This window comes from Apteryx rowi, unplaced genomic scaffold (assembly GCF_003343035.1).
Source record: "Apteryx rowi isolate R43461 unplaced genomic scaffold, aptRow1 scaffold_113, whole genome shotgun sequence".
NCBI lineage: Eukaryota > Metazoa > Chordata > Aves > Apterygiformes > Apterygidae > Apteryx > Apteryx rowi.
Window position 1 is genome coordinate 1,036,698 of NW_020447342.1, and position 27,128 is coordinate 1,063,825.

The window sequence follows — 27,128 nt, forward strand, 5'->3', positions numbered from 1 at the left end:
CGCCCTGCCGCGCCCCACCCCGCAGCTTCCGGGGGAAGGGGGGGGAAACCATAGAGACGGCAGGCGGCGGCGGCGGCGGGGGTAGAGCGGCCGCGCGGAGCATGCGCAGTGCGCCGCGGCGGCGGGGGCGGGCGGGGGAGCGGGCGGCTGGAGGTTTCACAGGAGGGTTGAGGTGGGAAGGGGCCTCTGGAGACCATCTGGTCCAACACGCACGTCAGCGTTGCACAGTGACTGGCTGTCAGACCTCTGGGCACGTGTATAATTGGACAGTATTTATCAGCTATTTAAATAACTGCTATCTACTGTGTTTGGTGTTATTCTTGGTTCTCTCTAGTATAACAAAAAAATCTGCGCTAGCGTAAACGAAAGTCTGCAAAACAAGAGGTGAAGGAAAGGGAGGCATTTTTCATGCTTCCCATGAGAACCTGCCATAACACCGATATCAGGGCGTGCAGGTGCAAGGCTGTGAGACCAACAGCGCCGGAAAAACACTGCAGGAACACAAAGGAAAACTGCCTGGGAGGCTCTGGGAAAACACTGCTACGGCAGCTGAGCTGGAAGGTTACAGACCTGCAAGCAGCAGGGCCTTCATGTCACTGATGCTGAGGCACCCCGGGCACTGTGCACCGCTGCCAGCTGTATTCCTTCGCCTAAGGAAGCTCACAGAGCAAAGCCAGTGTTGGGCTGAAGTTCCCGATAGGGCAGGACCGAGGGATCAGGCCTCTGCAACGGGTGGGGTTAGAAAGAAGCCCTGAAACAGCTGAAACCAGCAGGTGAAGCGGAGGAAGTGGGGGGACCCTGCAGCGTGGTGCTGGCTGGTGGGGCAGAGCGGCTGCGGGGAGGACAGCCCCTCGCTGAAGTAGCTGGCTCGGTGCTCCACGTCCGCGATCCAGGGTGTGCTGAGGTGCTTTAGAGAGGGCAGGGTTGAAGGCCGGCAGCGCGCATGCATGGTAGGGGCCATGCGCCTGTCTGTATCTCTGCTGTCTGGGCAGGGAGGTGGTAAATCACCCCACATGCGGTAGAAAGCGCTTGTGGCACATGCTTTGCAGTGAATTTACAGGAAGAAAAATTGTGCCGGAGCAACGACAAGGGGGTGGAGATGGAGGGTTGCAAGTCGCAACGCAAGAGCCAGGACAAGGAAGACGTAGGCCCTCAGGTTCTTCTGCTGTCTTGCCTTTGGGAAGTCACTTGATCTCTCTGCTTTCCTTTCCCCTCTGCCTTGTTTATTTTAACGGTGCGCGTAGGGACGTAAGTTGTCTCTGCCTGTATGACTGTTCGAAGCACAGATCTTGCGTAGTGCTTCTGGGTACTACATAATATGGACTCTAATGATGGACCAGAAAACCCCATAACAGTGTACTGAAAGGCTGTTTTGGGCTAGAGAACTGTGAATAGAACAGAAAGGAAATGCAGTAAAACATACATGGAGACAGAAGGTATCCAGCAGTGGCTAAGTGAAAGAAACAAGTCCTAAAAGGCAGAACTTTTGAAAAAAGGGAGAAAGAACCAAAACAGCCATAAAAAGAAAACAAGGAATGTTAAAATTGTACACAAAGCAGAGAAAATGCTCCGAGAATGATCACAGGGACGCAGAAAAAAAATTACATAAAATAATTAAAAATGACAAAATCATTAAAAACAGCATAACGATGCAGAAACCGCCCAATAACCAGGAAAGAACCAAAAAGAATCAGAAAAGCAAAAGGAGAAAATGGCACGAGAAGGATTGCTGTTCTAGATTTTTAGCTCGGACTTGAATCAAGGAAGTACAAGTGAAGGCTTAAGTAGTGACAGAAATATTAATCAGTGCAGTAGAGCTGCGGGGTGACCTGGCTCATGCTAGAAGATGACATGGTGATAAAAATGATTGAAATGAAGAAGATTACAGGATTGCCAGTGTAAGAGAAGGGCAGGAAAACTATAAAGTGGATATTTTTGCTGTGTAGCCAGAGTAATCAGGAGAGTAAGGAGACTTTGATAGCTGGTCTCTATCAGTGCCAGACCTCTAAAAGAAAAAACTAAGCAAAGGAGTTTCCATTGCTTGCTCAGGAGAGGAGGAGCTCATTCATCATGTCACCATCTTTTCTATGGTACTGTAAGTAAATTGCCCTTTTCCCAGTCTCACTGAGAGTTTGAGTGTCCATGTGCTGTATTGAACATGAATGCGCCATTGGCAGCTGCTGCTGAGGATGAAGATAGGAGTGTTGTTACGTTGTTGGCTAATGGGTCTCAGGCGACCATGCAACTTGCCCTGTGTTTCCCCTCTAATAACTGTTAAAGACAATATTCACATTTCAATGAGAGAGAGAAATCTCTAAGGCAGTAAGTCTTGCCTTGAGAGTGCAAGCGCAGAAGGGAAAGACGCTGTTACTGGCCTGTAGAGGGAAAGGCTGCACCGTGGTCTCCTTAGACACCAAGGACCCTCCATGGGCAGAGAGCCCTTGAGACACAGATCTCTAGGAAATCCGGTTTATTAGCTCTGTTGTTCGAGCAACGGTTTGTTTCCTTGATCGTGCTTCCCTCAGAACTAACGCATGCTGCCACATGGTGTTCAGTGCCATTGCTCCTGCTGGCATCGTCTTTGCCAGCTATGTAACACAGATTACAGACAGGCCGGATCCTGCAGTAGGAGCTCATGTCCTCAGAGTGGCATAGCAGGACAAGAAACCGTGGGCTTCTCTGTGTGCAGCTGGTCCAAGAATGGACCGTAGCTGTGGTAGCCATCCTGCTGCCGTCAGGACCAGCTTCTGTGTCTGCACTCTGCCATCGTGGGTTGCTGGTGTCCACGGACTGCTTCTAAGGGCTTCGTGGGGGTGACTTAGAAAAGCAAGCCCATTGCCAGGAGGCTTAAACTCATTGCAAAGAAACTGTGCCTTTACAGGAACAACTGAGGAGTCTGCAAACTGAGGAAGCTTGAAAGCCGCAAGTTTAACTGAGTTTTGAAGTGCGAGACCAGACCAAAACCTAATGGGATCGAGGGAAATTCTTCCATAAACTGCAACAGGCCTCTGATTGGTCCCTAGCTGCTCAGATTGATTTACTGGGCTGTGATCTGCTCCCAGCTTGCTAGCTTCAGTCCTGTCGGCCTGGGGCACTCTAAAAGTACTAGCCAGGCCTGAAAAGCATGAGCCTGCCTTAGCATGGGCCTGCCTTGCAAAATAGCACTTGGAGGCTCTTGTTACATACCTCCTGGCTCAGAGTCAGTGGAGTGCGCTCTTCTGACAGTTTTAATACCTGCCTCTGCACTTTACAAAGGATAATAAAACCCCACCTGAAGCTTGCACTGAAAAATACGATTCCAGCAGCTAGGACTTTTGGGAAGAGGAAACCACAAATAGGGCAGGAGGTGTGATAAACCTCCGAACAAGGAGTGGAGAATAAATTCTTGTCCGTGTCTGCGCAGAGCAGTGACAATTGCTGTTTGCATTCAGAGGAGCCTGACAGCTTGGGGAGAAACCAGAACAGCTTTGGGGAGAAACCTGGTGCAGTGTATGCAGCAAGAGGGGGCTCTGCTCCGGAGCGCTGCCTTTCGCATAGCGGTGGGGAAGGATGGAGGAGGAAAGGGGCAGAGAAAGGCGGCAGGGTGCCCAGCAAGGCCAGATGCAAAACCCAGGTGACCCAGGTCTCCCGATTCTTTCTTGCCCTGSGCCCTCAGCCCCAGGTGTGTGTCCTCCTGGTCGCTGGCATCCGCAGGCGATCCCAGCACGTGCCAGAAAGGGAGGGACACAGGAGCGCTGCGAGAAGAGACGACGTGAGGAGCTGGCCGCCTTCTCRCTGGCGGTCTTTTCCCTACCTGTGTCTAAGGGGCTTGTGGAGGAGAAGGACGACTGTCAGGGTGGGCCAYGGGCCGCTGCAGCTGCCCTGGAGGGCTGGATTCAGCTGGCAGGTGGTCAGCAGGGCTCTCACCCTTTTCGCCTGGCAGGAAGGCTGCAGAGTAAGGAGACGAGCCGTGTGTRTAGCGTTTGCACACATGATTTCACCGATGCGTTTCGCTGCGGTGCTTCGGGCTTGCTCCACGTCGCCGCCGGGGTCCTTCCCGTCTCCGCTCTCCCGGCACCTCCCCTGCTCTGCAGGTCTGGGCTGTGACCCTCTCCTCGCTGCCCGCTCCCAAGTCCCTCAGCCCCTCCGATGCGGAACGGGACACCTTTTTCCTTTTCCGGACGGGAAAGGCAGAGCTGTTGTATTTTTGTTTTCCCATTCTTGTCCATTTTTTCTTTCAGTTGAAACATAAAATACTTGGGTGCTTTCCAGTGTCTGTGTATAAATGCAAATATGTATGGACATGTCTGCGTGTATCAGATAGATATGTTTGTATAAATATGTATAGACATGTGTAGGCATCATATAGATAAATACAGGACCTGCCTTGAGCCAGTGTAAGCAGCCTTTTAGGGCAAATGTCTTTCGGTACGAAGAGCAAGTGCCAAAAACTGCAGCGAGAGAGGTGGCTGATGTCTTGAAACGCAGACCTGGCAGGCAGGATTTTTTCCTGATTGCTATGCAGAGTTTCACCGGGACGCCTCTGCAGGATCAGGATCCAGGAGCTGTCTCAGGCACGGTCATTTCTGTAGTCCCTGCGCGGGGCCCCGCGTCCCGCTCGCCAAACGCCGCCTCTCCGCGCCCGCAGGAGATGCACAAACTGAAAGTAAAAAAAAAAAAAAGGCAAAAAAAAAGCCCACAGCACAGGGACGGCGGCGAAAGGCGGGAGCGATTTTTGCGGGGTAAGTCGGAAAAGCAGCGGGCGGGCGTGCGCAGCGCCGCAGGATGCTCTCGCCCCAAGGCAGCGGCGGGACCCCCGGCCGCGGGCCGCGAAGCCGGGCGAGCCGTAGGGAGGGAGGGAGGGCAAGGGAGGAAAGGGGAGCCCCGGCGTGCAGCTGGGCTGCCGAGTCTGGGGAAGTGCAGTGAGGCAGGGCTGGAAGGAAAGGCGGCAGGCTGATCCCCTAGGAAGTTTGGGAGGATTTGCGGGGAACCCATTTATCCGCCCGCCCCCCCCCTTAAATCCCTTGGGCCTCCGCTCAGCCTGGCAGCGGCAGGAAAGCTTTGCGAGCTCAGCCGGGGCAGGACACAGCTTTGCACGGCTTTACCTACTGCTGGGCAAAAGTGCTGAGCTCTGGGTACTGCAAACGCAAGAACGAAGCCATGACCCAGGCAGTTCGTACAGCGCGCCCGTGCTGTGGGCAGTTTCCTCCCCTAGAAAAATGCCTAAAAATGGCAGGATTACTACGTTTGTGTCTGGAGGGGTTTCGATATCCTTCAGCTTTTTCAATCTTACTTTTGCCGTGTGTAGTGCGGCATTGTAGATACTGCACCTGTGTGTGCCTAGGTGGGTTTTCACCAACGTATTTGTGAGCAGAATTCAGCCCCTTCCCCTCCCAGTACTCAGTTTTCGGCCGTAGTGCAGGAAGCGTGGAGGATTCAGGGGCTAAAAGAAGCTGCCCTGATTTCAGAGTTGCTAAACAGCCAGCAGCGGACCTTGGTGCCCACACAAAACCTTCAAAAACAGCTGTCCCGTGCAGAGCAGAACCACCTCAGCAAGGTTTCTTGTGTTTTTTTTTGGAGAGGCTCTGCTGGTGGTTGATGGGCTCATGCTCAAGTTGCAATGGAGGCAGAAGCAGGATCCGTCTTTTCTCTCAAGCTGCCCGCTGCACAGGGGTAGTACAAGGTTGGTAGCTTTGAGACCCAACCCTCTTTGTCAGGATTTTGGGACTTCTTTAGTGGGGTTGGAATGGGGGTGGGTGAGCTGATAGGCACAGGCATATGGAGAAAAAACAATTACATATACCTTTTTTTCATAGGAAACCAGCCTAAGTGTCAGGAGGCACACCTCCACAAGAGACATGTATAAAATTATCAATGTATTAAAAAAGTATGGTTTTTGTTTCTACTTTCTGAGCTTTCGGAGTACTCACATTTTCAAACTTTTCTCCTCTGACTTCAGCACTAAAGTCTTACCTTTCTCCCATCCTTCTTTTTCTAAGCTGAAACTGGAACTAGCACCTATTCCTGTTGTCAAGAGCTGGGATTTTCAGGGAGTAGCATCCACCATGCAGAAAAACGGTAGGGGCTCTGTGAAGGCTAAAAAAGGAGTCAAGCAAGGGGAAGAGTTATCTGAGGAGAGTCAGACGAGCATAGCAGTAGATTACAGGGGAAGGGGAACTTTTTAAATTTAAATGTGTCTAAGTTTGGAGAGTGTTTGTGGGTGTGCTGCATAGTTGCTTTCTCTATGTGAGAAAGTTCAGGAAGACTCTTTCAGCACTGCTGTGCAGAAATCCCGAGGCTGGATAGTTTGTGCTCCACCTCCAGAGCATTTCCAGGGCTAGCCCAGGGGATGCGCCCGAGCGGAAATCCTTCATCGCTCATTTGTTTGTGAGTCTGCTGAGAAGCAGCACCTGAGACTCAGGAAAACGGCTGCTCTTCCCACGCAAGGCTGAGCCAGGCCATGAGCCCCTGTCCGATGCTGCCTGCCGTGCAAGGAGAGGATGTGTGACCCTCGCTAGCAAGGAAACCCAAGTTGAGGCTGGGTTGAGGGAGAGTGGATAACCTCCTTGCAGTTTGCTGTCTGAAATGTAATAAAAATGCCACTTAGAGGGCCTTCCCACCTGCTCCCCAGTGCAAATTAACTGCCCTTTGGTTCTCAGTGCAGAGATGTCTAATGTCTGCTCCTTGTCTTGTGTTTGGTTTAGCTAAAGGCAGAGACCTGACTCAGAACATGCTTCTGGCACCTGCGGAAAGCCACCGGTAGACATAAAGTCAATCACTGAGCTTGAAGAGCGGTCTTGATGCTGTCCCCTTTTCACCAGCGGTGTCCATGAAGAGGAGTGAGGATGGAGTGGGAAAGCATCACAGCAAAGGCTGAAGATTTTAGACAAGTTGGCCTTCCTGACACCTAGCTCTGACTACCTTTGGGCACTCTGCAGGCCTGGCAGTGCAGCATGATTAGGATCAGGAGGAAAAAACTGTGGGCATCTTGCTTCTGCTTTACAGCTGCCTTTTTCCTCGTGGCAACACTCCAGGTACAGGGATAAGGGGGGAAAGGGCCGCATGCGATTGCACTCAAAATGTGATACAATTCTGGCAGACCAAAGAGATCATTAAAGGCAACAGGCGTCTTTTGTACCAGATGGTGCTTTAAGAGGAATCTGTGTAAAGAAATGCTGTCAGAAACATTGTCCTAGTGGTAACAGCCAACTCCAGAAGTGACATTACAGAGGTGCTGAGAGCACCTTTGTTGCACAGCTCCTCTAACGCTGAAGGAGTTTCTCAGAACTGGCGTGCTTTGCCCTGTTGCGTTGCCTCCATCCAGCGTTGCCTTCTCTGTCTCCTCAAGGCCGTGTGTTTGAACTCATGAAGTAGGAAAGCAAGGCTGGACCTGTTTCATTTTAAGGTGGCTGACAGCCAAGGAAAATCTGAGCACATCAGTAGGTGGTCATGGGAACTCTCTCCAGCAGTCCTGATTCAGTGGCCACTCTTGGCATAAGGAAGTCCAGCAGCTGGTCAATAAAAAATGTCTGGGAGAAAAATCAATGTGGAGGCATGTTAGTTATGGCTGGGGCAGGCCAGTACGGCCTTTAAGTAAAAAAGGGCAAATTTTAGACAAACTGAGTCAGCCTTGGCCTGTAGTCATGGGTATTTGGAGACTTTAGTCATCAGAAGGCCAGGATCTATCCCAGAGAAGTCTTTGCATTTGGGCTGGGCCCTTAACTGAGGTCCTTGTTCAGACCAGTAACTCTCATAACTCCCAGTGGAGCCTTCAGGATGAGCTTCAGAGGTGGGAATGCATGCTCTCCAGCTCTCCCAGGCCAGCTGCCTCCTCCAAACTGAAACCAGTTCTTCGGGCAGTTGCTGTAACCTCAATGGTCTGTTTTGGTTCTGCTCCTTGAAACAGAGCATCCTATGGCAGTGTGGCTACTCTAGCCTGGGAACAACGCTAGTAAGTGTTTTGGTGCTTTACTGGGAGGGTTTGTGACCCCGCTGCAGCTCCACAGCTCAGCAGTTTTGGATCTAGTTAGAGCTGTCCTGTTTCTATCTGGGTTTATGTTTGGGAGTGTTCACTGCGTGCTGAATTGTCTGGAGTCATCCTGATGCTTTTCACTGGAGAAGCCTGGTGCCGCTGTGCTGAACTCATCCCCATGAGCTGTGGATATAGTGGAGATGTCTGAATCCCCAGGAGTTCAGAGAGAGCTACCAGAAATTCTGCATAAATATAGAAACTCCTTAAATTCTGCCAGGGCAAAATTTACATGTAGAAAAGGAGTACATGCCTGGAGAAACTGCGACATGTGGTAGTTGTAGACTTATTTGAACTATATTACTATAGTTACACCTTCCTGAACTGTGAATCTTTCCCCTAGCCAGTATCCCGCCCACTCGCCAGTGTGAGAGTGTTTTCTACATAGCTCTGTACAGCTGCACTCTGTGCAGCCTCCCGTGTGTGCTGTCCCAGTGTCCTGTGTTTCACAGAGGCTATTGAGTCTAGTCACAATCACTGAATTTTACTGCACAGTGAGAGTGAATGACACAGCAAACAGCAAAATGAATGCAAGCAATAAAGCCGTCAGGGAAGATAAATGCTTTTAACCAGCTTAGTATAAACAACACTCTCCCACTCTCCAGCACCCTCCCTCAGAGCCATCCGAAAAGTCAAAGTGCTGTGAGCCAGAGCTGTCTGGTGGGTCATAGTTCCCCCTGTTGTTCTTGCAGCTGTTTGCGGGATGGTATTAGGTGCTGCCAGTGAAGATGCACACGCAAAAAAGTGTTTGCACAGTAACAGGAAGGTTTTAGCCCCACTAAAGCTAGGAGCAGTTGCTGTGTATCCTGCAGCAACACCTATTTGCACCATTTCTGCTGCTTCACTTACCCTCTCTCAACAGACGTCTCTGTCCAAGAACACTTTTATTACTGGTACTACTTGTAGAGCAGAGTGGTGGTTTCACGGACACCACAGCTACTGAGGACTGTTTTTTTGTGAACTTTTGTCTCATGGCTGATGGTGAGCAGTGGTAGATGCATTTCCCATGGGTGGGAAGTTTTTAACTTTCCTCACTGGATTTCTGATCTGCAAGTTATGACTCACGGTACGTTTTCTCCTTCTCTGTGGGTGTAGAGGGGATTTCTCACCTCTGACTGGCCCTGAAGTTGTAGGAACATGACTGTCTTTAAGACCCATCTGCATTTGATATATTCAGTCAAAGGTTTAAGCTATTAGAGGTGGGGTGGGCACAGATGGCCACACAGTGACGTGAAGACCTCATGCTTGTTTACAGCCTATTTCCAGAAGAAGCCTGGCTACTGAAGGGTTGTGCTCTATTTTATGATTTTCCAGGGAGAAAGTAAAAGTTATGCTGTTCAATCATATGTGACCTGGCTATACCTCCGTACAGAAATGTATTTCCTGTCTCCTCCTTACAAATTCAAATCAAAGCTCTCCTTATTCTGCTGTAATGTCACCTGGGCAGTGGCTGCAGTCAGTGAAATGCATCCACTTCTTGGATTGACAGAAACTTCATGTGAGGGATTAGTTCGTGCTTGATACTCAAACTCTGATTTGGCAAGAGAGTGTCCTGGCTAATGACAGCTACGCTGTGTGATATATGCATGTTTTTTTCCCTGAAGGTGATCACTGAACTGGGCAATTCAGAGAAGAAGGCTGCAGTAATCTCCAGCTTACARGGTGGCCCCTTAAAGCCTGAGGAGAGACATGCTTTTCAGTTTAAGAAGCAGGAACTTCACAGCGACTTCAGGACAGAGTCTGATGCAGATCACTACCCCATCCTGCTCTGGTGGTCTCCCCTGACTGGAGAGACAGGGAGATTGGGTCAATGTGGAGAGGATGTTTGTTTCTTTACTGTCAACAGGACCTACCAGCACCATCAGATGACAAGAGCATTTCTGTTCTATGGTAAGGAGATGATTCTTTTGAAAGGCGTGACTTTCCCTCCTGTCCCATCATTTCTCTTACATGTTAAATATTCTAGGTGGGAATCACTGAGGAACAGAAAACTTACACAGTTCAAGTTGTTAAGCTTTGCCTGATGCTGAATACCATCCGCAGTGATGTAGAGATGCATATTCAGTACAGTGGTGCTCTGAAAAGTGACCGTGCACATCTGTGGGATGACTCTTGCCTTGTCTCATGCTGCTTTCCAATCACATGTGCTCCCTGCTTATGAGAGAAAAGATCATTTCCTTTAGCTGCCAAGTCCTGAAAAGACAGTGTGAGATCCAGCCAGCTTTTTCCAGTCTTCTGGCTTGTCACCCCTCGCAGAGGTTCTGCAAGGCCTTTGTTACACTTGTGCAAGTCTTTTGTTTTAAAATGATGCCCTCACTGGTAACTGTGCAGCTCCCTGGCCTTCTCTGCCAAGAGGTTGCCAGCAGACTGTAAATGGAACTTACTGAAAGGAATCTATTGATTCTGCACAAGGAATAGCAGCTAGTGCAACTTTCTGAGCTGTGCTGGCTGCGCTGCGCAGGAAACTCCCCATTGCTTGTGCTGTAAAATGAGTCTACAAAACTCACAAGATACATCTTTTAAAAGTAGGCTGTAACTTTCTTTATTTTATTATTTTATTTTTATTTTTTTCCCTGAGAGTTACTTTTCAGAGAAAAACTGAATTTTAGGTGGAAAAATAAAGACAAATACGTTTCTGTGACTGTTAGGTTCAGCTCCTTTGTCTGGAAACAAAACAAAACAAAACAAAACAAAACAAAACAAAACAAAACAGTCCTGAATCTTCATTCACTAAGGCCAGATACAAGTGAATTGGAAACACAGGAAAGAAAGGCCTTTAACGCAGTTGTTAATAGTGAACTGAAAACTTCTCATCACTTGCCTTCTCAGAGCTCCAAGTAGGTCACTGTTGTCTGTTGGTGGCACAGTGGTCAAGTCTGAAAGAGAAGGAAGAACCACAAGGGAATGAGAAGCTGACCCGGTTAAAGACAAGGAAAGCTAGGTTCACATCACATGAAAGCTGTAAAGACTGATATTTTTGGTCTCTGGCAGTAACTCTGTTTGTCCACTCCAGCCTTAGCAGAACTGTTACTGTTCATTTTTAGCAGCCATGTGGACATGATTTACTTGCATACTTTTAAGGGACTATTTATRTTAGGCAAAAGACTCTCCTAGTATTTTTTTCTTTTCCTAGTCATGCTGATTTGGAATTGAATGTAAAGAGAAGTGTTAAAATATGCAAAAATGTTAATTATTTTTAAACCACAACAAATAATCTCACAATGCTAAAAACTACAGACACAAAGCTCATAGTGATATTGAAAGCAAAAATAATGCTGCATCAAGATGAAAAAGCTTGACACACACACACATACACACTAGCTCAGGAAATGCAGAAAGCAAGGCTTGCACCTCTCCTAACCTCCCCGACTAACAAACACACACACTGTGCCCTTGAGGTACTTTGCAGCAGGGCTGCAAAAAGGCACAGTTTTGTGTTCCAGAATTTCCCTCTCCAACAGCTTGGTGAGTGAAAACCTGAACATTTGCATCCTCATGCTGAGGTTGGAGCAGGGCTCAGTTTCACCTTCCAAAGAACATGCATTCATTTTCATGTAATATTTTGTCGGTGAACTAGTCAGGAGATGAAAGGTCCAAAACTTGAAAAGAATATTAAGCAAAAAAAAAAGGGGGTACAAGTGTTCTCCAGCAGATCTGCTGTGCTAGAAGCACCTGCCTTCCAGCAGCTTGTCTCTATTTATTGTCCTTGCCTGGGAAGCCCATAGGTGTGGGTGATGACTTTGTCAAGTGCCACCATCTCCTATTTGGAAGTGGTGYGTGGCACCCACCTTCTAGATTTTTCAGACCCTTTGGGAGGGTTTCCAAACTTTACCTTTTCAAAGTCACATACATCGCAGAGTTTTGTCTGTAGCATGAGCTACCAACTCTGTTGTTTCTGAGGGGAACTGAGGCATCAAGAGCTGAATCTGGGCCTCCTGGAAGGAGCTGGTGCCCTGCTGTCAGAGCCTCAGAGATCTTTTTTCTAGGGGAGGGGGATATCAAGCCTTTTTGTGCTGGGAAGTTGAGTTCTCACAGTATGAATCCTGAATGAAGGATATCTCCAAAGATGCAGAACTGATCCTGACAGCATCTGTCGTTCTCTGCTGCACTTTGCCACATATCTAAGATGTCTTAATTAATAGTTTGGAAGTTGAAATTGCTCATAATTAGAATCTTTGGTGCTGCTTTATTCCCTCATAAGCTTATTAATTTCCTTCATCTTGCAGGGTAGGTAACATGCTGTTATTATCTTCCCTTTAATCCTTAAAAGCTTTTGTCTGCTTGCTGAGCTGAGATTGATTAAGTGTTATATTAGAATCAGTCATTTTGATGTGCTTTTATCTATAATGCGTTTTTCTCTAAGTTTCTCCTTACCTAATTCTCTCCTTGGTTGGTAAGTTTTACATGTTYCACTTTTATCTCTGTCTCATCCCTTTCTTTGTCCCACTCTTCTTTTGTGCATTTTCCTTCCCTGTCTCCACCCCCCTCAATATTGCCTCATGGAGGGAACAACCATGCAAGAGACCTGAAGAACTGTGGTTTCAATCCACAGCATTTCATTATCATCTCTGTGTACTGTTGCTTCTTTTCCTGGCATCACTTGGAACAAAGTGTTTTCAAAACCAAATAGGCCTTACAAGTTACTCTTCTGAAAATTTAATTCACTTTTAGTTTACATCACCTTCTCCCATCACAACTACACATCAAAAACAGAGGAAGCAAAAAATATTTTTCAGCAACTGTCACAGCCCTTCATCCTCTCAGTGCTGAAACTCAGGTGGCCTTGGGACCAAACTTTAGTGGAAAAAAAGAATGTCAAATACTTTAGTGACTTTAGTGGCTTTAGCGCCTCCACCTGGTGCTTGTGAAGGATCTTGCTTTATTGGAGGGTTTTATGCTACTGCCTCCTAGTATCCTTCTTCACTGCAGTAGTGAAGTCTTCTGTTTCTTCTGTAAGGTCATCCTTGGAGTCACCTTGGAGAGCCACAGAGATCGTTTGGCATGTTTTTCCTTCTTTATTTATTAGTTTTTTTGATCAAAATTCTGCGTGAGAATTTGTCAGCTTCCTYTATTTTTCAATCAGTAGGTTGAGGTCAAGGGTAGAAAAGGGCGCCAAAGGTTATGAGTGTGGCTGAGATGGTAGAATGGTTTGTCCCAAGAGAATGGCATTGTGATGTTTTCTAAAGATGGTCAAACCAGCTCTTCAGTGTTTGTTTTGGTTTATAAACCTCCCTTGTTTGACAACACTGACTGAAATATATTCAGTGCTGACACTTTAGTCAAAACCACTTATTACTGTGGCTCTAGGACACTGAAGAATTGTCCTGACAGAGATTTATTAGCTTTATGTTTAATCTGCAGTCAGGCTAGTCAGATGAGTGTGGTACAGCTGTACTGTGCCACAGTTTTGCAGGATCAGATTTGCAAATCAGTATTTCGAGTTTTGCACAGACCAGCTTTTCAGAAAAGTCTTCTAGGTTTGACCTAAAGACTCCACCAAAATCTTTCCTCCTCTATCCTCCCACTGAGTTGCAAGCAGTAACAGTGATCTGTTTTTAGAGTTCAGGCATGGTTCTTCTATTTCTGGCTTTGAGGAGCATCTTCTGCCAGAAACTATTTCCTGTATGTTCTGCTAGGCAGCTGTGATGCATCACTTCTTAATTCTCTCTTTGATGAACTAAATAGTTTGGCTTCCAAAGTCTCCATAGTACAATGTCTTTTCAAGATTTCAATTCATTCTTGTAATTTTTCTCCATAAGCCTGTTCAATATTTTAGCATCCTTTGTGTTGTTTTGCTACCAGAAGCAAATTCAGCTCTGTGCTAACCATTTCACTAATCATAGACATAGGCAATAGCATCTGTTCCCTTATTTACATAACCAGATTATTGAGCATCTTATTAGTCTCCTTTTCAGTGCATTAAAATATGGAATTGCTAGTGAACCTTTGACATGAGAGGCCTTAAAACTAATATGACCTGAAAGTAAACCATTTCTAGTGTTAACTACTGATCCCTCTTCTCCAGATTTTTCTGCTGCCAAACAGTTTTATCTGTTATACCAGTCCTCCGTCTACACATGAATTACTCTCTTTGTGTTATGTGTTTATAATGTCATAAATGCAATGACTATGGGGCTGATATTAAATCAAAACTGTCTTTTTGATAGATAGGGTTGACCAGCTGAGTGCTGTTTTAAATGATCTACGACAGTTCATGATAATACCAAGTCCAGTAAAATACAAAATAGGTACCTCTTGTTTTGGGTCATACAAAGTCTAAAACACTATTATCCCACTATGGCTTTCAGTGGAAATATTAAGAAGCCATCAGGATACTTTTATCTGACGTGAGTGTAACCATATTACATAAGCATTTTATGTAAAGACAATGGGATAAGAGGCAAAAACTGCTTAATTATGAGTAAGAAGGCTGTGTTTCAGCCCAGTGCATTTTGCAGGGATCTTCAAAGGACTTTTGTGTCATTATACTTCAGTGTGACCTCTTAATTTAGGGGCAAAGTAAACACTTTTGTTTTTGTCTAGGTACTGACTTCAGTGTAGACAGCCTACCCCTYCCTCGTAAGGGCCATCACGATTGGGCCCTTTTCCATGAAGAGTCACCGAAAAACAACTACAAGCTCTTCCATGAACCAACCATCACCTTATTCAACCACACTGCAACATTTAGCCGTTATTCACACCTACCGCTGACCACTCAGTACCTTGAGGGTGTAGAAGTTCTGAAGTCCTTGAGGTACATGATCCCCCTGCAGAAGAAGAACAGCTTGAGGAAGAGGCTTGCACCACTTGTGTATGTGCAGTCTGATTGCAACCCTCCTTCTGACCGGGACAGCTATGTGCGTGAGCTGATGTGCCACATTGAAGTAGACTCTTATGGGGAATGTCTGCATAACAGAGACCTTCCTCAGCATCTCAGAAATCCAGCTGCCATGGATGATGGGAACTTCTATAAAATACTGGCGCAGTACAAGTTCATTCTTGCTTTTGAAAATGCTATCTGTGAAGATTACATCACTGAAAAACTTTGGCGGCCACTGAAATTGGGAGTAGTACCAGTGTACTATGGCTCTCCCAGCGTTGTAGACTGGCTTCCTAGTAACAAGAGTGCAATCCTGGTATCTAGGTTTTCACATCCTCGGGAGCTGGCCCACTACATCAAGGCACTGGATACGAATGACCGAGAATATGAGGCTTACCTTGAATGGAAACTGAAAGGGGACATTTCCAACCCCAGGCTGCTTACAGCAATGAAGGAACGCAAGTGGGGAGTGCAAGATATCACCCAGGACAATTACATTGACACCTTTGAATGCATGGTGTGTAAGAGAGTATGGGAAAACATCAGGAGGAAAGAAAAGGTACTTGTAACTTTGTCCTTATGTCCTAGGGAGGTTTTAAAATTATACTAGGTTCAAATTTACCACAGTTCTGGGCAGCCTGCAACCACTGGTGTTGCAGTGTTGTTGGGCTGTGCATCCTCATGCCAAAAGGTGTTAGCAGAAGACCATGTCTGGCCAGGGCGTGTGTTCCTGGTATGGCTATATTACTGGAGCTCTTCCATACTGACTGTTGCACTGGTGGTCATCTCAGCAGAAGGCTTGAATTATTCAGGGAGGAGGTGTTTATCAGGCTATGAAAAGGGTAGCTGACTTAGTGACTAACTTCAGATGACCACCCTTGAGGGTGGTCAAACACTAGAATAGGTTGCCCAGAGAGGTTGTGGGTTCTCCATCCTTGGAGATATTCAGGACCTGACTGGATATGATCCTGAGTGACCAGATCTGATTAGATCTTCTTGGAGCAGGGAGCTGGACTAGATGGAAGTCCCTCCCAGTCTAAATACTCCTTGACTCTCTGGTTCTATGTATGTGTGGGTGCATTCAAACCTGTAGCAACAAAATGTCATTGCCTGTGGCCACATTTGTTAACTGAACGTTGATGTCTAAGCCAAGCTGAGCATTTGTGAGAGGAGCTGGACCTGTTTCTCCAGGTCTAAATCTTCTGGAAGTTATTCTGATAGAGACCACCTGGGACTAGCTCTCTTACAAGGATGCCCAGCACCAAGGGCCTAGCAGTCTTGCAAGGGTCTCAGCTATGACCCTGGAAGGCCATTTTGAAGGCTCCAAGAGCTGTTCAGTCTCCAGAGGCTGCTAGCTGAGGTGGATTTTGCTGTTATAAACATAACATTACTTCAAATTAGACTGAAGCGACACAGTCACTCTACATACATTTCTGATCTGGTGACCACTCATTTTAATTACCGCATTCCTTTAAGTTTCCCAGGCTTAGGTACCAAGAATCAGCAGCCCTTTTTTAAAGCTCTCCATCAGTTCAGTTATCAGTGTAGATCAAAATAATTTTTGTGTCCAGTAATGGAACTGACCAATGGTTGTAGTATCCTACTGCTGTCTTACACCATTAGGCCATATTTTTGCAGGAGTCGATCTGAGCAGTATGTTAAATGGTCAGCTGGTAGCAGAGAGACCAAGAAAGCATTTGAAGTTCTTAAAGTGAGTTGAAGGGATGGGAGAGCCACAGGGACATGGTTGGAGCCTGTGGTGGCAAGATAAATGTTGCTGAGGTTGCTCGATGATTTGCTGACATAACCCCTTTTTGAAGGTTCCTAATAACCTCTTCTTTTTATTTCTCTCCATTGCAGGGATGGCTGCCCCAGAGCTGGAACGCTCAGGTTAATCACCTCAGCTGCCCCAAACCCGAAGCTTTCTGGTTCTCATCTTCAGACACAGGCTGGGCTTCCCTCCGAGAGATGTGGATACCGAGCTTTGAGCAATCCAAGAAAGAAGCCTGGGCACTGAGACAGCTGGTGGAAAGGAACATGAATTTTACAGCTCAAGAATTTTGGATGCTTGTATTCAAAGAATAAACACAACAACCTGTAAAACAGAGTGAGCTCCTCAGGGGAGTCTATGTAATTTTCTTTTGCAGGTGGTCTTATTATATGTAGGATTGGTAACCATAGGAAGTAGACCATTTGTCCTGTAAGACTAAATTTAGTAGGCATAGTACTCAAAGAGTATTGCTAAGCAACAGAATTGCCCCACTGTGTTATATTTTTACATATACATATATAGTTATATTAATCGTCATAGTTCAGATATTTGAGCATTAAGGCAGCAGTTTGTCAAGGTTCTCAAGGCCCAGTTTTAAGCACACGTCTAGTCCCCATGAACCAAAGGTATCTCCTTCCATCTTTAGATACACACCTATGTTCATGGCCTCAGGACCCCATGTTCCCCAATCAAAGTTCCTTCATCCTTGAATTGATATCCACTGGCTGGAGAGTGGCTGACACAGTTGCGTTGGTGCAACTTCTGTTCTACTTTAGAGATAGAAGGAATATTGGGACAGTGTCCCTGACTAGCTGTTTGTTATCAATTCCCCCGGCATCAGCAGATTTAGCAGAGACTTGGCGGGCTATGTGTCCTGACACAGAGTGCCAATGTAAAGTGCATTAGCGCTTGGCACAAGGAAGCACCATCTGTTAGTGTCCAGGGACAGATTGAATGAAAAACGTGCTGGCTAAGATTTACCCACTGTCTTCTGCTAAAAATAAGGAGAGTACATGAATATGTCCCCTCTCCAGAAATAGGCCTGGCTTCAATCTGACTTATCTTCTGGCCTGTTTGATGATGAACTAGTATTTGTATCACATAAAAACGTGGAATTATGTGCTTGAAGGAGCAGGGATAAACTTAAGGGTCTGATGGTGTTGAAGAGCCTTCACAAAGCAAAAGGAGAGATAGGCAAGCAGCCTACACAGAAGTCCCCAGAATTGCTTTATCTGGCAAAGAAAGAACTTGATGAGCTTGGGCATCACTTGCCAAAGTCTTGCCATATCTTTGTCTGGTATTCAGACTGCAGGAGTTTTCACCAGAGCTCTTCCAACTTCAGTCCATGGAGAAGTCCCTGTGTACAGGAGCTGCAGAGTGGCATTGCCTGCCTGGAGCCATTCAGAACGGGGAAGAGTCAGTTGTATGATGAGACTGGCAAATGCAACTGCTAATATAAAGTTCTTGGCACCTCTGGAAAGGCAGCTTTCCACCTGTCTGATAACTTCTATGCACTTGTTCCATTTTAAGATGGCTGTCAAGCACTCAGCTATTTTATGAACAGGGGAAGGGCATGAATAGCGTTTACCCAGGAAATTCGTCAAAATTTGCTTACCTTGCACTCCAAATAGCCAGTGAATTCTCAATTACTTTTAAATCCAGCCAGAGAAAGAGCAATTTTGTCACCATAAGCCAAATAGTGTTGGACTTTGTTTCTATGAACACATCCTCAGCTTCAAGCAGACAAAATAACCCCATGGAAATCATTGACTTTTAGTGTTTTCATGTGTTTTGCCAGTGTGGCATGTGCTGGCATGGAGTTTATGATGCATTATAATCCTCATTTACTTCAGTGGAGTGGAAAAGAAAGGAGGACTGAAGTAAAAACTGGTTTGCAGTTCAGAGTCTGAAATTCAAAGCGGTCAGTAACAGATATTTCAGAAGAAGTTACATCTCAATCCACCACAATAAGCAGAAGAAAGACATGTCCCCAGAGCAGCTGGCTGAAAGTACACTGGCAAAAAGATAATTCTCATTCTGGCTCACAAGMTCCTCTCATAACATTTCCTCTTTAAAGGATGAACATTAAGCTCTTGGAGCAACCTAAATTTGGCCTCTTGGTCTGAAGCCACCCTCTAGAGCCTTTGCTGCTGTGCTCACTGGAGGGAAGCCTTTGTGAACATCCTGGAGGGAGATGTTGTGGCAAGGATTTCTGAAGGCTAATACTGTATAGGACAGACAGTCCTTCATGAATTTTAAGTTGATAGCTTCTCTCCCCCTAGTGCTCTTAGAAAGAATAAGCAGAAGCAGCTGACCAAACTCTGTTTTGTTAGCTGCTTTGCTAATGTTCCTGCCGTATGCAGATTTTTAATTCTAGCCAACAGAGTAATCCCTTTTTTTTTTGGAAGGCTTATGCATGTCCTGGGTAGCACAGCCCTTTCTTTTTCTGTTTCTTTTTGCCTTAAGAAAGCAACAGCAAAACAGACGAGAAAACCCATATATTTCCAACCCATAGATTTCCAACAGTTACAGCTGATCCTGGGCCAATGAATGCATGCTTACCCATCTCTTGCATCGTGTGGTAACAAGCTATCACAATTTCTGCTGGTGCCCTTCCTGCTATACTCCCCTGGCATCTCTACGTCTAGCCTCCACCTTTCATTTGCCCTTCCAGACTTAGCTGTGGGAAGCTGGGGAGCCTCCCTCTTTCGGAGAGCACTGCTGGAGGCAAAGAGGAGGCACGACATGTGGTGAAGGACATCGAGAGAGAGGGGCTGAGAGCCATCACYGACACATCTGCCCTTCTTGGTCTCTGGCAAGACAGCAAATCCTCCCCTCGATCTGGAGGACAGACACGCTCTTGCCCTCTCATGCACTGTCCCTGCCCGTGGCAGCTCTTGGCTGAGACGGATGCTGCTGCTGGCACCATGGGCCTGGGCAGAGACATGTCGAAGTGACGGAGGAGCCCTGACAGCAACACGCCGAGGGGTCTCCCTTGCAGAAACCTCCCTTCTGCTGCCTCTAACAAAGTCAGGGCCGAGGACTAGGGCATAGGTGGTGAGCACCCCACTGGGCTTGCAGGCACCAGTTGTGTGAGGGCTTCTCTTCAGACACCCCAGCCCAGGTATGGCTCATGTGCTGGACTACCTTGCCCAGGACCAGGGTGCCCTTTGGGACCCAGGTCCCCAGGAGTGGTGTTGTGCAAGAGTCCTTGCGCCTCCCATTTTCCGTGGCCTCTTGCCTTGCAGGGGAAGAAGACACAGGGGGATTTGGTTGTGTTTCCCCTTCAAGCCTTTGCGCTTACATTTCTCCCCTTCTCTTCCCTTGGGTCAGAGCCCCGAGCCGCTTTCCCCTGCCCACCTTGGGATGTGGCTGCCTGTGCTCGAGGCCAGCTCTGCCCTGGTGCAGCTGTAGCTGGGGATCAAGCTGCTGGGAAAACAGCTAAGGTGAGTGCGAGAAGTCCCACTGGTGAGGCTGCAGAGGAGAAGGGGAGGCAGTCAGAGCCGCTCCTCCACCGGACGTTCCCGCGCCTTTCCCGCGCTCCCTTGTGCGTCACCGCTTCTGGGTCTGTCTCCTGGCCAAAGCAGGGGGCAAGGCACTGGCCACCCAGCCCAAACCCTTTCCCAAAGCCAAAGGCACAACTTAATAAGGATGCTCATGGCCGTGTGCAGTCAAATAATCCCAAGGGGCTCTGCAAGTGTGCACGGACGTCAAATTCCAAATTTATTTCCTCTGACCACTTGACTATTTTTTTCCAGTTTGGTAATTCTTTGTTTGTTTGTTTTCGAAAAATCTCCTTARCACCAACACTAGGCAACATACTTGGATTGTTTCATTTCCTTTAGAAGGGCTGGGAGTGGGGGTGTGAATGCAGGTGGGAGCAGATCATATGAGATTGCTGTGCTAAGCATACATACATTAGGAGAACAATGGACTGTTTACCTCAGAAAACTAACAGCAGGCCCATGACTAAGAAAGTAATCAAAGAAATGAAATATAAGGAGGACTTTGACTGTGTTCATTTCAATGCAAGACAGGCCTTGATCCGGTGTTGTGGGTGCACAACTGTGCTTTGTGGGCTTCAGAGGTCAAATCCTAGCTTTCCTCCCTCATTCAGCATTTTACAGAGAAACAAAGCCAGACACTTACTTGTGGCAGGCATTGAAGAAAGCCAAAGATCTTGAAGCCAGGCATGCACATTTGCAAAGCATGGGATACTCTCTTCTGTCAGCAGCGCTGTGCTAGCTGAGCACTAAATACAAGGAGGACAGCTGTGTGCTTTTACAGAAGAGCATGCAACTAGTGGGCATGTGTGCAATGTACGGTGCAGCGGGTCCACAGAACCACCACGAAATTGCCACGTACTGCCCAGCTCTGTGGCAACTGTTCAAAAAASAGAGGGAGGTTAAAGCTAGGCTCTGTCTATGTAACTAAAAGAATGAGAGAGATGGTCTGAACTACCTGTCAGAGAAGTCCTTCCTCCAGCAGCGAGAAGGAGGGAAGACCAGCTGATGTGGGCTGGCGCGAGCATTTGCTGCAATGTCTTGATAGCAGACGTTCCTGGTTAATCTTTTTCAGGCTATTGCTATTGAACCTTCACGTGCAGACCGTGTTATTAGTGTGTCTTCTAAACTCAGGGTTAATGAATTAATTATTAAAAACCTCTAGCCATTTGATCACTTAGCTCCCTGGCCACGGGAAAAGGTGGGTTGTAGGGAAAGTTGCTTTGCATGTGATCAGCTGAATGTTTTGAAAGTGATTTTGTTTAGTAAATGTACATATATCCTGGTGGGAAGAACTTACCTGAAAATTGCTAAGTTTGCAGATTAAGACAGAACTAAGATCACCTGTATAACTGTTTTTTTTAACAACAGTTTTTTTGCCTTGAAGTACTATGGGAAGTTGGGGCACGCTCAGGCTCACAAAACCTGGTACTGCACCTCCAGTACCATTCCAAAACCACATGGAAACTCACACAAATTGGTTTTCTTCTCTCCCTTCCTTTCACATGCTGTCCATCCTGTGCCCGGAGTAGGGGAGGACGCTGAGGAATAGCAGCACCAAAAAAGACTTGGCCAGAGGCTGCATCCTCCTGCCCAAGGGCAAAATCTGGCATCTCCAACCTATGGGGCATTTGATTTGGCAATCTGGAAGTGTTTTCAATGCAAAAAGCCACGTGAAACGGCAGGTGGTGGCAGGTGTCCTTCCTGTGGCTCCACACAGAGGAGAGCAACCTTCCCCCACCAGGTCCCTTGGGTGKGCAGGTCTGTGGTCCCTCAGCTCCTGGGGCTGGGAGCAGCACGCGAGGCAGGAGCCTTTGGGGGTCTGAAATATGCCGCCTGAAGTAAATGGTTTGCTGGGTTTGCAGCAGGCTCCAGGGCTTTTTGCCAGCTACACTGCTCTACCTTTCAATGCCATGCAGCGCCTGGAAAAAAGTCATTTTTTTCTGGCCCACCAGCATGTGTGTTGTGGTTGCAGAGTGCCCTTGGKCCTCCCTGGACACTGCCTGCTGCAGCCCTCGGTTCAGGGCAGGGTTTGAGGTGGCCTGACGTGCAGCAGCTGTGACCTGGAGATGTGCATTGGTAGTAACATGGCAAGCCCTAGCTAAGCCCTCCAGGGTCACAGCAGTCAAAAGACAGGGTTTTTTTTTTCATTGCTGGCAATCTTTCTGAATGTTTTGGTGCACACACTTTGCATTTTCAGGCATTTATTTAGCATGAGGAGGCCTCAGAGCTTCATTTTTCTCTGTATGAATAAGGACACGCTCTCGGATTGCACCCCTATTCCAGCCATCAGAGCTCAAAGAGAGACATTTTACAAGCTGAACAGCAAGAACCGTGATAAAATCAAGAGACGGGGCAGCCAGGGCATGGCTCCCCAGGAGTCAGAGGCCCTCWGTAGGTTCCTTTATCCCAGGATCACATGTGCCTTTTATAACTATGCCACAAAACACTCACTTTGAATAAATTAAACTTTCTCTGGAGTGTAAATTATTAATGCACTAAAATGTGCTGCTAACTGTTGTTTGCATTTAAAGCTATTACTCACTGTTCCTGACTGATGCATTTGGTTGTCTGTCATTTTCCCTGGGTCAGCAAAAATACATCGTTTTTCTCCATGCCATGTATTTTGTGCAAAGACCACAGAAACCCAAGAAGTTCCATTTCCCCTCCAGGGGAGGGGAGCAGTATACAGAAGAAACCAACTATTAACAGAATTAAATTCAAACTAATCGGAGAAGGTCTTTTCACTGCCTAAAAGACTTTATCTTGGAACTTAAAGAAAAAAACTCCCCATCTTTGCCTGTGTGTAAGGATCTGGGACCGAGACTGGCCTCACGGTTAGAGCCCAAGTGTGCAACTGAGTCATGGCCAGCACGGCCACGGGGACAACATCYTGTACGCAAATTGCTGGTCGCTTGGGGGGTGTGCGCCAGAGGGGCTGCACCTTTGCTTTGGACGAAGAGTCTTCTCCAGCCCCTAGCAGGTCTCTGGCACAGAGAGCCTGGGCCCAAGCCCCTGTGCTGTCAAGCGGAGACGGAAGTGTGAAACGGCTTTTCTGGGGACCTCGTAGCCCTCATGCCTCCATACGCCTCTCCCCCTGTCCCTGCGTCAGCCTCCTGCAGAAGGCCGGCTTGTCCAAGCAGGCCCTGCTTTGGGTGGGAAGGGAAGGTCTCCCCGGCACCACGGGGAGCAGGACAAAAGGAGGATTTCAGGTGAGGCCAGAGAGGGATAGCCTATGTGGGCAAAGGAACTACTCCCGTTCCCGAGGGGAACATGGGTTCTCGCCGCAGAGTGCTCTGTTTTTAACACACTGAGGTCTCCACGCAGCTAGAGACAAGCCAGTGAAGGTAAAGAGTCACCGGGACTGCCATATAGTTTAACTGAGGTCTAGGTTACCTCTGGTACCTGCCCGCACAGCCCATCCAGTGGCACTTTGCCAATGATGATTATTAAAATAGGAAACGCTATTAAATATGTCATTGAAACCCGGGTTTAGAATGTGAAGAAAACCAACAAGTCCAAGCGCTCCTGAATGAGAACTTGGCTTTTTGGGGGGCCTGCCCACCTCAGAGCTTATGGGAGGCAACAAACACGTCATTTGCTGTTGTTACTAGAGTTTATCTGTGACTGGAAGAAAAGTCTTTTCCTGTTGACATAAGAAGTATTGTCTGAACTTGCCAGGCCCCGTGGAAATTGCTGTCACACCATTCCCACACTAAGTTTAAGGCTGCTTAGGTAGTGTCCCCACTTCTGAGTGTAACTGTGTTACTCTGCTCACATAAATATCAAACTTGCTTGTACAGCTGTAACACAGATTGTGCCATCTGTGCTATGATTGCTAATCAAAGCTAATTTGAACTACCATCCAACAGCAGAGGGAAATTCTTTTGGTAATCTGGTGATGGAGAACAAAGTCTGAAGGAGCCATGAGTCACTGGGTCCTGAGTCCCCCTTATATATTCCTAGGGCATCGCAAAGCGGCTCAAAGTAAGTGTAACGTAATTTATTCCCATTCAGAAGTTGTTTTACATCACCAGAATAGCACAAAGGTAAATTCAGGGTAGGCTCCCTCAAAACATGAGGCCACAGTGCGGGACCTGGTGAGAATCCCAGAAAACAGGGGAGCCTAAGTAACTCAGACACTGGGTAGCGTTGTGGAAGGACGTCGGTGGTGCCCACAGCACAAACCAGCTTTGTCAGACGGGGTTGTCTCTCCACCAGTGCTGGAGCTCTCCTGGTCCTGCGGTTCCAGCATGCCCTCTCCTAGCTGTCCGAAATACATGCCTGCCACCTTATACCATGGCTCTGCTCTGGAGTGAAAAAATAGTTTCCCAAGCAGGAAATCAGTTCTGGGAGTATTGGGGAGGGCAGTGGAGAGACCCTTCTGCGCAGGGTCATCTTTGGTGTCAACAGCGCTTCTTAGGTGGAGTACCAGAAACATCAAATTTTGGGAAATGCTTTCAAGAGAGTGTTGGCCATTGCAGCATTATGCTGCTTTGCCTCAGCTAATAAACATGTTCCTCACTAGGTGAGCCCTATCTACATCCATGGCATGGAGAATACTGTCGCAGATAGCGAGCAGTTAACTGTAGGGCTGTGACTGTCTCTCATGGCCACCACTGCGTGTCCCACTCCAAGGTCACTGCTGGACAACATGACAAGAGCACTAGGACGGTTCCACGGGCCCCTCGTGAATTCAGGGCCCCAGTTCAGTCCAAGGTCACTTGGACATTAAGGTCAATTTTTATTCAGTAGACCTTGCTTTTGCAAGGTCCTGGGAGCAGCAATAGCTTTTGGGGAGCTGTGGAAAGCTGCAGGGCTATATGAATTTCAACACTTCTGCAGAAGACAGATACAGCTGCTGAAGTCAGGACTGAAGTGTGAGCATGACTCTGTCTCTTCACTCTTGTAGGCTCTATCTTTAGACCTTTCTAAATGTCTACTTTTGAAGTCCATCCCAGCCTCAGAGGAGAGCAGCCAGAGGTTGTACTTCATCCTCCCTGTTTCTCTTCGTGCCCTGCTTCTTAAAGATACTCATGCCTGTACTCACAGGAAAAGCCTCTGGAAAAATGTTTCACATTTTCCTGGTGGTGTTCAGCCTTCTGAGGCCATTTCCCTTGTTCCTGGCCAAATCTACTGCTGAGGTACCAGGGGAGCTTATCATTGTCAGCATTTCTTTTCAGGCTCTTTACAGACTACAGCACATATTCTACTGGGATATCCCTGGGCTAGGGACATCTTCTTTGGAAAAGGGACCAAACAATTCAACAGCTGGAGTGGAAACATCTGAATGCTCGGCCACTTTGAAAGTCCAGTTCTGATTTTTGATGTCTTGGATACTTCTTTGAGGGGACCAAACAGCACACTGCTTGCATTTGCTTTGTTTTGTTTTTTGCTTGGCACAAATATTCCCATTCCTTGCAAGCCTGGAGCTGTGACGGCATTTCCCCAGAGGGAGCTGTTGGCAGTGTGGGCAGAAGTCTCTGCCCTGTGATCATGACTTCCTTATCTCTGTCACATCTGGCTCTCTGCAGACAGTGACTCAGACTGTCGCAGCACAACACAGGCTTTTGCAGCATTTCCCTGTGGGAATATAACTGTCAGGTCTGCTAAGGGGAAGAGCAGAGGAATCAGCAACAAGCACCAGGCTCCTAATGGAGTGGAAATGAGAAGGAGGAACCTGACTTCCCACAAATGCACTGAACACTGAGCTGCGGTGTCCAGGGCAGTGGTCCCTCTCTTCTCGGACACCACTTGCTGCTGGAGATCTGGGACACTTGACTCACCTAGCTCCCACCTCAAACCCATCTAGTCAGGGAGGCATCTTGCGAGATCACAGCCTGCTTGGCCTCCTTCTTGCTCCAAATGGGATCACTGCTGTGCTTTGCCCCTGGGCGCTGGAGAGGCTGGGGCACTGAGCTATGGCCGGTGCTGATGTGGTGGAGCAGGACCACATGCCCTGGCCAGCTTCCTCCCCTGCTGCAGGGCAACATTGCAGCTGGAGAAAATCAAAGTGTCTGCCAGCATGTGACGAACTCAGCACTGTCCTTGGGAGAAGGCCTTGAGATCTGCCCCGGCAAGATCTGATAACAGCTGTAGTGCATGAATTTCTTCAGGGAAGGTGTGTGTGAGGGCACTCTAGTTTTTGGAGATGTGGGGTCTGTCCTTTGGTCTGCCACAGGCAGCATGGACGACCTTGGGCACCCAAAATACGGTGCTGTGCCTCAGCACCCCCATGCCCAAAACAGCAGTGGGACTGGCTCCAAAGTTGGCCCAGATACGTGTTAGCAGATGGGGCGACATAACCTTGGGAGATGACAGGACTGACTCAGCCCTGCGGATGCATTTCATGGTCAATACATCCTGTGTCGATTAGCCTGAATTCACATCCATGATGCCTCAGCCAACCGCATCCTCAGAACTGGTATTGATATTTAACCCCCCACAGAATGGCAAAAAAAAATTCCAGCAAAGCCTCCAAGTGAATCTGCCAGTTCTGTTTTTTGAGAGGACACTGAGCAGGTGTTTTGTCAAGTGCCACACAGTAGATGTAATGTCCAGTAAGGCCACGAGATGCCACTGCAATGCAGGGCACTGCTACCAAGACGTTTTTGGCCTTTTCCCTGTGGTTTTGGTTGTTTCGGTGACTTGCARCCTCCTCACAAAAGGCGAACCTTTTCTTAAAGCAGGATCTGAGCTTTGCATCTCACTCATCCCTAAACACAGAGGAAGCAGCCCTCATTTGGGCAGCATCTCAGCAGAGAGTTTGGACAAGAAAATTAAAATACGTGGTCCTTGCTGCGGGAAACAGCTAACGACAAGGCCACTCAAGGCACCTACCTTGCCAGCCCAGGTAATCCTTTAGCAAAGCCCCCGTATGAAGCATCAGTACACTAGGGTATGCTTTGAAGGAGGCACTTGAAGCTCTGGTTGGTTTCCCATGATAAGTAGTTGTGGGAATGATGTGCCCCAATACTTGTGAGGGTGAGAATCTTAATTAAGTGTTCAGACTCTGAAGGTGCTTAG

General features: G+C 47.5%; 1 protein-coding gene across 2 annotated transcripts; it reads left to right on the plus strand.

The window, feature by feature from the left end:
- Nucleotides 1-4,695: 4,695 nt before the first annotated feature.
- On the plus strand, nt 4,696-16,946 carry FUT10 (fucosyltransferase 10). Of its 2 annotated transcripts, XM_026078183.1 has the most exons (6): nt 4,696-4,721; nt 5,562-5,662; nt 6,684-7,013; nt 9,613-9,898; nt 14,552-15,387; nt 16,689-16,946. In XM_026078183.1, exons 3-6 carry the CDS (start codon nt 6,933-6,935, stop codon nt 16,911-16,913), a joined length of 1,428 nt encoding a protein of 475 aa, XP_025933968.1. In that variant the 5' UTR covers nt 4,696-4,721; nt 5,562-5,662; nt 6,684-6,932; the 3' UTR covers nt 16,914-16,946. The 2 variants fall into 2 exon arrangements, with proteins under 2 accessions (XP_025933968.1, XP_025933959.1); XM_026078174.1 differs by lacking the exons at nt 4,696-4,721; nt 5,562-5,662; nt 6,684-7,013 and adding an exon at nt 7,755-7,930 and having other exon boundaries at nt 16,689-16,944.
- Nucleotides 16,947-27,128: the final 10,182 nt, after the last annotated feature.